Raw genomic sequence first — 11,967 nt, 5'->3', positions numbered from 1 at the left:
ACATCAACCTTTCTGATGTGAATGTTTCTTTGTTCTCTGTTGGGAAAAAGCTACTTTGTGTTGTTGTTTCACAAAAAATGGAAAACTAACTTTCTTCGTGCTGAGACGTTAATATTCAAGCTGCCGTTGTTTTGTTTCGACTGGAAATAATATCAAAGTGTTTCAGTCTGAAACATAGAAACTGTTGTTACACTGAAAAATTACAATAAACTCTGTTCATGGATGGATGTGCACATAGAAGAGCTTTGCTTCAGCACTGCAGTGTATTTGATAGAATGTATGCATGCATAATAGGTTTTACTGTTTATTAATACTCATGATAACATGATTATGTTAGCATGTATGGCATATGTGTGAGGAATTAAATGCGGCATATTGCAAAATTCACAGCAATTCTTACACAAATGAATCTCTTGTCACCCGTTATTTCTTGAAACACCTTCAAAGTCAAATATTGTTCACAGGGTCTTTTCTGGGCTCAACCTTAGTGCAGTGTTTTCTAATAATGCTGTCATCAAATGTCATAATCCAGCAGCTGCAGGACAGAAAATGCTCCTTTACTGTCAAGATGTCACAAAAAAACCTGTCAAAAATAAAATAAAGTAGTCATGATAATCATTTATATTAACAGCAACCAACAGGGTCTAGTTATGGCAGTAAAAACACCAAATGTTGTAAATTCAACAATTAAAGGAAGAACAATGTCTGGACAACGTAATGAAATAATTCCTGGTGAAAAAAAAAAACATGGAGCGATGTGAAATTCCCAACATGGTAAATGTACTTCCGCAGCTCTGTGTTGTTGTGAGGTTCACTTTTTGGAAAATAAGATTTTATTTTCTTTCTTGCTGCGGATGAGAAGATCGATTCCACTCATGATCGTCCATTAAAGCCGAAGCGAGTTTAATTCTGGTCGAATGATTCATTCGTTTGGTCTCTTAGTGCTGACAGATTAAACATTTTACTGCAAATGAGCACAAAAGCATTCCAGAAAACAAGGTCTCTCACTGACATATGATAAAAACAAATGTGGTAAATGCAGCTGAAAACTGGCAGCATTTTTTAAAAGTTTTTTGACGTCATCACATGCAGTGAAGCTTTGTACAATGCAATCAATTTGATAAAAAGATATAAAAAACAAAACTGCAAAGCTCAGTGATGAACGTTTGTGGCAGTAAAGACAGAAAAACACAATAATAATAAAAAATCCTCCGTGTTCTGTGTGGTAGAACAGCAGCTGAAGGCGGGTTACTGGCCGTTCGCCGTATGTTTTAAAGGGAGAGGCTCGCTGTCGGGATTCCTAATGGCTTCAAGCGCGACAGTCTGCAGAGAAAAACACAAACAACCTCAGAATAGAGACAGAAAGCTTCTCGTTTTAATAGAGGACACAGGAAAAATGTCACAGCTGAGACTTATGACTAAAGAAATCATATTTTTTTCCCATCTGGTACATAAAGTGGCCTTAATCTCTGGAAGTCACAATTTTATAGTAAATTAGGTAAATAAATTTAGTTTAACAGCCAGTAATAAAGTGCATTATATGGCTTTTACCTGTGCTGCCTTGATTTGGGATTTAGGCTTAAGTTTAACATTTGAATAACACAGTAGGTGGAGTATTTTAAAATAAATAAGTCGATGTAATTTGAAAAAGAATAGTGAATTAAATTTTAATATTAACAAGGCAAAACCCGCCAAATCACTGCAATTACACCATTTAGTCTAGACAGAAACTGCTAAAACAGGAAGTAGTTCTGAAGGTAGTTGTTCTGTTTCACCTGAATCACTTCACCAAACATTGATCATTCAGTAAAATGCCAAAAACAGACTGTTTGCTGTAACCAAGTTCTGTAAAAAATAAACGTGATCACATGACAAAAATCCAGACACTTTTCAGGTGGTCTGGGCTGAACTGCAGGCAGTGTTTACACAAAGCAGACAGAAGACGAGTTTGGAAACAAACGAAACAGCAGTTAGGAGTAAAACGTCTGTGACAGCATCAGTAACAGCTGGTTCCACTTGTAGAAATGCTGTACAGGCTGATTTCAGGTTTATCTTTTAGAATTTCTGCAACATATTGTACCGTAACTGATTAAAGAAATTCACTTTACATTTTTGCTATTATAGGTCAGTTTATGACTGTAACTCATTTATATTGCATAAAAGGTGTAAAAAAGGTGTAAAAATGAGCCCACATCGAGTAAAAATATTGATCTGGATGGAGATAGATTCAAAGGTTCAGGCCGATTCACAGCTAGAAATAGAAACTATGTAATGCGCCACAAACGGAACTTTGCAGTGGGACGATCTTAAGACTTCAGGCCAAAGGATGCACATGTACAGTATTACTGCTGTGAAATGTGGCAATAAAGGAGCAGAATTCACACCGACAACATGAATACTGTTTGATATTCCTGCGTGAGCACAGGACGGTGGTTTACCTTGTTTGCGTTCTGTCTATTTCCAGTCCTGCCCGTCCCCACGGCAGCATTGGGTTTGTGGCAGCAGAGCACTTTCTGGAAGCTCTGCTTGAAGTTGTCGGACAGGAAGCCGTAGAGGACGGGGTTGGCGCAGGAGTTGACGTAGGTGAGGATGACCAGCGTAAAAAAGAAGACGGCTGCGGTCGGGTTTTCAGGGATGACTTCAACCAGGTTGACAATGTTGGCAGTAAAGAAAGGACCCCAGCAGAGCACAAACACCAGCACGATGATCACCACCATGCGTGTCACCTTACGCTCCGACCTGCGCCGCCTCGTCCGGCCTGCGCGCACACCTGCCGACCTCACCTGAAAGTCACATGATTGAAGGTTATAAAGGACTGCTTTATCCTCATTGGGGTCTCAGGGGGTCTGGAGTCTATCCCAGCTGACTGAGGGTGAAGGTTCACCTGGACAGGTAACAGTCAAGGATCAAGGACATGAGTCAGAGATCAGTGATCAGTCTGTCACAGGGCTACATAGACAGGCGAACGATCACGATCACATTCACACCTACAGACAATTTAGAATCATCAGTTAACCTCAGCTTGTTTTTGGACTGTGGGAGGAAGCTGGAGAAAACCTACGTATGGACAGGGAGAACATGCAAACTCCAAAATCTGTCAGACCGGCCACACCTCCCGCCGTCCGACGGTCTCTGTAGGATGGAGTCCCACGTGGCTTTTTCAGCATCCTGTCCTTCTTGAGTCGTTCCTGTACAATGTGTAATGTGATGTCAATGGGTGCTTTTCACAAAGTTTATATAGCGCCATTTACAATTCAAATTGTCTCAAGACGCTCTACAGAACCCATATGCCTGAACCCCCAGAGCAAGAAAAAACTCCATTTAACGGGAAGAAACCTTGAGCAGAACCCGGCTCATATGGAGGGACCCATCTGCTGCTTTAACGAGGTTTTAGTGATGATTTGAACTGATTTTGAGTTGATTTCAGTGATATGGAGTGACTGTTAAGCTTAGGATCATATGACGAGTATTGCTTAAAGGCTTTTTTCCACAATAACCCCCGTTACACATCGTACAGGAACGACTCAAAGACAGGACGCTGAAAGAACCCACAAACTTAACAGAGGAAGACACCATCACATTACTCTGGTTCATTGCCACATCCACCTACTTTCAGTTTAAAGGAAAAATATACAGTCAGAAAGAAGGTTTCTCAATGGGAGATCCACTACTGCCAGGAATGAGCAACTTTTCATGGAGGACCTGGAAACCAAAACCATCCACACACTGCAGACCAACAATCTGAGAGAGATACGCAGATGACATCCTGGAGATAATAAAAACTGGACACACACAAGAACTCATCTGAACAACATACAGTTCACACATGAAGAAGAAATAAACTGGACATGAACATTCACCACCGACAAGACGGCAGCATAAAAACCACGCTTTACAGGAAACCCACTCACAAGGACCAGTACCTCCTCTGGACATGAGAACACCCCACAGCACACAAACTAGCAGTTGTCAAGACACTCAGCATCACAACCAAAGATAAAGACACACACAAGGAGGAAAAACACATCAACAACACACTTACACACTGTCAATATGCAAATAGGCCTTAAACAAAGGAAAAGAACAAGTCAAGAACAAAGAGAGGAAACAAAAAGAAAACAAAATGCACACAATAACGACAAAATTAAAAACAGAGACATAATCACCACATCCATCCATATATCAGAAGGATAACAGAACCCATTCAACTGACAATGAAAAAAACACAACATCAACACAGCAGTAAAACCACACACCAAACTCCAACACTTATTAGTTCACCCTAAAGACAAAAGAAAGAACCGCACAACAAATGTAACGTCATTTATGAAACACCGTGTAGCTCATGGAAGAAAACGTATATTGGAGAAACAAGAAGATCATTCAGCACAAGAAAAAAAAGAAACACCAGACAGAATGTGAGAAAGAAACAGCAGGACGCCTCACAAGAACATGAAAGAAAAAGCCGATCAAGAAAACGGAAGATGAGCCGTCACAGACCGCTGCAAGAGAAACAACCACATCATGGACAGGGATGAGGGCAAAACCAGAACGATGGAGACCAACAAGCACAAGAGGTGGATAAAAGAGGCCACTGAGATCAGAAAGCAGGCCACTATTTCCATGAACCGGGACGAGGGGGACTACGCCTTCTAACGTGTGTTGTCATAGCAACCAGACCTTATGACACCTTAAGACCATAAAACGCATCGTTCAGTCTTCGAACCCGACTCTGGTTAACAAACCGAATGTGGCGACAAATGAGAAAAAGCTTCTGGTGAAACGTTCTGGTGACTGCTGAACGCTTTAAAAGCAAAGTTAAACCAACGTCACTGAGAACCAACGAGGTCTCTGGCACTAATGCAGCTCTGGAGACTTTTCTTACCTGAACTCTTTGACTGTTACCTGGTTTGATCTGCTTTCTTTAGGTTTAATTAGTTCGTCTACCTCATGCTGACATCACACTGTCATTAAAAACACCAAAACTGATCCAGAAATGAAGAAAAGAAACTAAAGTCTCACAGCAAAGTAAAAAAAAAAATCATTGGGCCTCATTCATGAAGCGTTCTTAAGAACAAATCTGTTCTTAGAGCCTTTTTAAGAAGATTTTTGGCATTCACGAATGTGTTCTTAACTGACCTGTTCTTAAAAGTAAGAACAAATTCTAAGAACACTCAGGAGGACTCTTACACACAAAAAATCTGCTCTTTTAGAATTTTGTTACAGTCAAAACTGATCCAAAAATTTGAATTTCTTTCTTAAAATGATTCAAATATTACCACAAATTATTTAATTTAAAACTAGATTTATTCAAGTGAATTTTAGTGATCAATGGTTTTATAGTTCAGTGCCAGTTAAACTCAAAATCAGATTTTAGATCTGAAGCTGCACTTGGTCACATTAACGTGTTTAGAGGTCTGTGGGAGGTACAAGCGCAATGACCACTACGACGTGCACGCGCGATGACCGCCGCCACGTGCACGCGCAATAACTATTGCAACGTGCGCGCGTAATATCCACCACGCTGACCGCCGCCACGTGCACACGCCCCGGTGTGCACGCGCGCGCTGACCGGGGAGACAAGGCGGACATGGCCTGGGCAGTTTCACCTGTCACTGCAGCAGAGGCAGAGGGTGTTTTATTACGACACACACCCTTTCTGAGTATAAAAGTTTAGCTGTCTCAGGTCAGACTTTATTGGCTGTTTGAAGCTCTGCCATCTGCAGAAATGACCATCACTTTGGTGGGCGGAGTTTCACCTGCACTCCAGTGCTCACGTGTCTCAAACACTCTCTTGCTGCTGCCTTATAAGGAAGTTTAGAGGGTGTACCTTTTACATTTACAAGTCAATACAATGTAAATGTCATGTTAATGAGAGGGGAGGGTGTTCGTAGAGACTGTTCTTGAATCCGGCTCATCTCCCTCCTAAGAACAGATTTGGCTTGTCAAGAACGCTTCGTGAATCCGACGTACTTTTCTCTTGGGAGTTCTTAAAGCCATTCTTACGAACGTTTTTCTACGAATGCGTTCATGAATGAGGCCCATTGTTACTAACTTTATCGACAAAAAAGAATTGCTAATTGAATATAAGAAAACGACAAAATAAATCAATCTAATCAAATTCCATGCAGAAAGATCCCAGGAAGGTGGCGATGTGAACCGGGAATCTTCTAGCCGCAAAGCGACGCTGCTAACCACTCTGGACTGAGCAGTCCAGAGCAGAACTTCAAAAGAAAAAAAAGCGATCTGTCTTATTACCTTGATGACGATGAGCAGGTAGCAGAGGCAGATGACAACGAGTGGACCGAAGAAGCTCAGGATGGATGTGTAGAGGATGAAGGCGATGGACCACATGTATTGCGGCTCAGGCCAGCTCAAGTTGCAGTCGTTGAACCTCTCCTGCACATGCGAGAAGATGGTGACCGGCAGCGCGAGCACAAAGGACACAACCCAAACCAGGCCGCTGAAGATCTTGGCCACCTGCAGCTTCCTCCATTTGGCGCTGCGAATGGGATAAACCACGGCGAGGAAGCGGTCGATGCTCATCAGCGTCAGGCAATAGGTGGAGGCGAACTGGCTCATGATGTCAACAGTCATGCACACCTTGCAGAAGAAAACCCCATACGGCCAGTAGGAAAGCACGCTGTTGGTGCCGAGGAAGGGAATCCCCAGGATGTAGAGTTCGTCCGCCACGGCCAGATTGAGGATGTATATGTTAGTCACCGTCTTCATCTTGGCATAGCGGATCATCACGTAGATGGCGAGCGTGTTACCCAGAAACCCCATGATGAAGACGATGGCGTAGATGATTAAAGTGATGTTGTTGAAGGGCATCGCTGTGGGTGTGTTGGAGGAGTTCGAAGGTGTAGTCGATCTGGGGGGGAGCTGGGTGGAGCTGCCGTTCTCGGATGTCCAACTGTAGTCATTCATGTTGAAGGAAGAAGTTCTGGTGTCCGAAAAGACAGACACAAATGTACAATTATTATGCTGCAATCAATGCGAGAAAAACAGTCATAGCTTAATACGCTCTGTGTTCTAACGTTCTGTGTACGTTTGCACCGTACACACTCACCAACACATGCAAGATGCCCATATTTACCAGGAGAGAAACTTTCCACTGCTTCAACTGGGCATGTGGCCAGCATTCGTCCTAATGAGAAGCTGCACTTTAGAGGACATTAGATGTGAATAATGGAGGGACGGAGGGAACGAAAAGTGGCAAGACGCCCGAGATGTGGAGTGAAACGGGGACAGCTGAAGGGTTTGGAAGCAGAGTGGTCAAACTGTAGCAGTTTTTGAGAAAAAGGGTTCAGAGTTTTGTTGTTTTCCAGAATGGTCCAACATTCCACTGTAACGCTATCTTTGGGTTGTGGCTTACACCACTCTGCAACTAAAATCTAGACCATAAAATGTTACAGAAATTATAGAAAACTCAGGTTTTTGTGGGTTAGACCACTCTGCTTCTAACCCTCTCACGTCATTCTGCAAGTTTTCAGTCATTTCAAATAATTTTCAGTTGATTTTGAGAACAGTTTTAAGTAATTTCGGTCAATGTTTTAGTTATTTTGTACATTTAGAAATCATTTTGATCCATTTTGGAGTCATTTTGGGAAGATTTTTGTACATTTCTGACAACTTTTGTGCAACTCTGGACAAATTTTCTGCAATTTTGCATCATTCATCATTCATCAAGTAATTTTAGACAAATTTTGAGTCATTTTGGATGATTCTTTTTTGACCATTTTGGACACATTTCGTGTTGTTCTGCAAATTTTCAGTCATTCTGGATGTTTATTAATCATTTGAGAGAAATTCTGACTGATTTTGGAAAACTGTCCAGTCATTTTAGACTATTTTAATGTCATTCTAAACAAATTTTCGTAGTTTCAGATCATTTCTGGAAGATTTTCTGGAATTCTGGATCATTTTCAAAACATTTTAGACAGATTTTGAATCATTTTGGATCCTTTTTGAAGCATCTTGGACAATAAGGGGTTGGAAGTAGAGTGGTCTAACCCACTTTCTGTAGTTTTTGAGAAAAATGGATTCACAATTTTGTTGTTTTCCAGAATGGTCTAACATTTCAAGCACCACTGGAATGCAATATTTTGGTTGTGGGTCAGTCCACTTTACCACTAAAATCTAGACCATAAAATATTAAAGAAATTAGGTAAAACTCAGTTCGGCTGAAGAATGGATTGAGTGGAACGTATTCAGCAAATGTTTTGTGCATTCCTCAATGCAAATAGATTTTCAATCAACACTAAGGTGTTGTACTAGATTTTCTTCCCACTGTTGCCAATTGCCTGCTCAAAGGTTAATAAAGGGTTTTCTCCTTCCAAAGTTCGTGGATGTATCTTCATCATTTTGTAAAGTCTTGCATTGAAAAGGTGAATTAAATCATATTTGTGCTATACCTCTTTGAGCTCAATATTTGGTCACAATAAGAAGCAATTCTTGTCCCTTAGACTGAGTATATGACTGCAGAATGACCGCATATTTCTACAGAGCAGCTTGTGTTGAGAGGATAACGCTCCATCATTACAATGACAGAGGAGGGAAGGTACAAAAAGACGTTTGATGTCTTAGTCTGATGAAGCACAGACTTTTGTGACTTTGCTCTTATGCTTGGGACAGCAGAACATTTGACTGAAACATGACTAAAGTTCCTCCTGAACACAGCTTTTCATCCCCTTTAACAAATAACCTGTGTTATGATGTAGGTGAACAGGTGGAATTCACCACGTTCTGCCTCTTCAGCTTCAGTCTCACAACTAAAAGGTGATCAAAATGGTACAAATCTGCTCTTTCTTTTAATCAGGACATGCTCATCCGGCCTGGACATTTATAGCTTTTACTTTATTTTATGTGCATTGTGAGTTTTTGCATTCTGTACTTGAATCTATAAGAAAATGTGTGTTAGTTAATTTTGATGAAACATCTTAAATGGATGAAATCTGCTTTGAACTCAAGGTTGCGCAAGGATCCCAAATGCAGCAAACAAATGACATTGCAAGTCCTCCCCTGGTGCCTTGTAGGTGACCTAAAATAATAATAATAATCTTATGACTGTCAGTTGCAACCCGAGGCTGTGGAAATGTGTTGCACTAAAACAGAGTGTGACGTGAAGATTCACTGAACCGCTTCAAAAACACGGGAGTGACGCGCAGCCCGCAGCATCGTGTTGGGAAAACAAATACTTGAAGCCCCATCTCCCTCCTTCAGGGCTGCACCAGGCTCCACTAAACTATAATAAGGTGTAATATGAGTCATTAGAGCCATTTCAAGTGGTTTATGGAGTAAAAAAAAAACTTTAATATTTAACTATAAGACCAATGCGCATTTTCCCAACCGCACATGTGGGAAGTCCTGGGAAATAACTGACTTAAAATAAACTCTGAGCAGAAATATTCCACATTTTCTTCAAACTTAGCAGCTTCCCTTCGTAAACACACTGTTCTCTTGAAAATCTCGCCACATTTCTAGCTTAGGACTGAACCTACCTGTGCGCTCTTACGCGCCTCTCCACTATCCGCCGAAGTGACGCGCGTCTCAGGACTTGGTGCGCTTTTGGAGACGTCCACGTTCTCTGCTCTTCTTTCCCGTTTCTTGAAAGTGAAACCACCTCACACTCAGCTTCTCATCCCGAGGCATTTTCCTGAATGTCAGCACGCTCAAATCTCCATACTAAGAGGTTTTTTTAAAGTTATTTTTTAAAGTTAAATTTTTAATTTTCTTACAGCAGAGTTGTGAATAAAATCCAGCCTTCCCTCACTGATGAGAAGTCCCTCACTGGTTCATGCAGACCGTGGAGGCAGTATTTATGTGTGGAAAACGTCACCCTACCTTTGGATGTGAAAGTCCAACCCCTGGGTGGCTGTAATGATCTCACAGCTAAGAGGAGTCCTTGGTGCCAAATCATACATTTAGAGATTTTAACAGCCACTCAATCATGAAGTCATGATGTTTCCCAACTGTGTGAGAGACAGAAACAGATAAGAGATGGAGAGATGCCCAGATCCTCTCTGGGGGATAAATTACCTTGATGGTGGCCTTGGGCACCTGAGACAGGCAGAGAAATGAAGGTGAAATGGAAAAACGGTGCAGGGAGGATGAGACTGCACACCGAGGAAGAGATTTGATGGTGATTGTCTGGGAAAGCTGCCTACTTTAGAGCCATTAGTTTCATGTTGTGGTCGGGTCAGTGGAGCATTAAAGGCATTAGAGGAGATTTAATTTCCTACGACTTTGAACGCAGCATGCGCATGTGCACATACAACCTCTCCCTCACCCCCCTCTAACCTCCCCCCTCTTAACATTTACGAAGAAACGCCCCCCCTCCAGAAACTTGCGTAGGACTCGTGAAGTTGTCTTTTACGGCTGGGTCCCCCTGGATCTTTATCTGCCATTATGTAAAAAAAGATGAGCAAAACAAGTCTCCAGCTAACTACGAAGCTATACCAAAGCAACACATACAGAAAACACGTAAGTCCAAGGCGTACGTAAATAGGCCTGAGCCGGAAGATTTTTGATTGACAGGAAAGGGAGCAAACCAAACGCCTCGGTCCGAGCGCAATGATTGGCTGATGTTTTTCAGGTCCTGTCATGTCCACAGTTATTTTTTTTTAATTTTTTTAGAGACCATACATACAAGTCCCCTAAAGGTCAGTATATTCATTTTATGTGAATCAGACAAATTAAACAAAAAAAACATCCTCCATAATGCCTTTAACAGCACAATAACAGCAGATACCGCCAATCATGCCATCAGTGTCATCTATCAGTCCAAAGCATCTCATAACGGGCAGCGGGATGACGTCCTGTAGTTCTGTTGAACCGGCTCTAACCAGGCCAGACTTGTAGCTTCATGAGAATTGGGAGTATATGAATAAACACGTGTGTGCATGGAGGCCTGCTCTGAAGGGACAGCTGATGTGTGGTGGTTCTCAGGAAGCCAGGATAATAATACAGCTCCTTTACTTTGGATTTTCACCACTGTGGGCGGATGAACTTCCCAAATTGTAAAGACAAACATATTCTTTGGGAACCGAGGAGGTCTACAAAGACTGTTGGTGAAGCAGGAAATGAACAAGAAGATTAACAGAAGAAACCGACTGGATGATCTGCAGTTTATTTAGAAGGAGAGATAAACAAACTTCACACATCAGCGTCGGTTTGCAGGTGTTAGGTAGCACTGCTGCACCCGTGAACATTTATCCAAGCATTTATCAGTTTTATTTCTTGGAAAAAAACATCCCTAATTCCATGATTTCGCCTGGATGCTCATTATTAATATTTAATAGTTTCATCTGGTCATAAATAGTCAAGCATTTGTTTTTTTGCTTTTGCTCCTATGCAGTGATCTTAGCACATGAATGAAAGTATAGGTTTCATGAATATTTGAAATTGTCTTTAGAACTGTAGTGTAAAGTCTTGCACATCTATGGAAACGGCACAGAAGCAGGCAGAACATGAACACATCTCTGCAGAATAATTAGGTTGTAATAAAGCGGAATTTTATTGCTTACTTGACTACATTTGTTGTTTAAACTTTGGTAGCTCCAAGAAAAATCTGTGAAAGAAGGAAGCTTACACCGATAACACCTAAACCTCTGATCCAGCTGTGGCTGAGGTGCATTGTGGGAAATGAAGGAGGCAGATTTTAAAAAGGCAGAGGGATTCCTGGAAAGAACAAGATGCTCTCTCCAGTTTTGCTGCATCATTTCCAACCTTTTATTGTGTTTATGTGTCATTTCAGGCTCTACAATAAAATCTGTTTCCTCTAATTGACATAAAAACAGGAATTGAAGTATTCAAGTTTCCTTGTTAAACCACCAGCAGCTATTTTTATATTTTCTGTCTCCTCCACTTGTCCTGAAGTAACCTTTCTCTCGTATTACGTATGCCACTGGAAGTAATTCAGGATTTTACAGAAGCATTAATAGACTTACTAAAGTGCTGTCGGCT

At 41.4% G+C, this 11,967-nt stretch overlaps 1 protein-coding gene across 1 annotated transcript; it reads right to left on the bottom strand.

The window, feature by feature from the left end:
* Positions 1-291: 291 nt before the first annotated feature.
* Positions 292-9,779, bottom strand: LOC110965611 (somatostatin receptor type 5-like). The gene is made up of 4 exons (XM_022214722.2): positions 9,504-9,779; positions 6,259-6,946; positions 2,439-2,783; positions 292-1,323 (listed from the first exon to the last, which is right to left on the bottom strand). The coding sequence occupies exons 2-4, from the start codon at positions 6,928-6,930 to the stop codon at positions 1,249-1,251; spliced, it is 1,092 nt and encodes a 363-aa protein (XP_022070414.1). The 5' UTR covers positions 6,931-6,946; positions 9,504-9,779; the 3' UTR covers positions 292-1,248.
* Positions 9,780-11,967: the final 2,188 nt, after the last annotated feature.

The sequence above is a fragment of the Acanthochromis polyacanthus genome, chromosome 21, assembly GCF_021347895.1.
Source record: "Acanthochromis polyacanthus isolate Apoly-LR-REF ecotype Palm Island chromosome 21, KAUST_Apoly_ChrSc, whole genome shotgun sequence".
Lineage (NCBI taxonomy): Eukaryota > Metazoa > Chordata > Actinopteri > Pomacentridae > Acanthochromis > Acanthochromis polyacanthus.
This window is presented reverse-complemented; position numbering and strand designations above follow the sequence as displayed.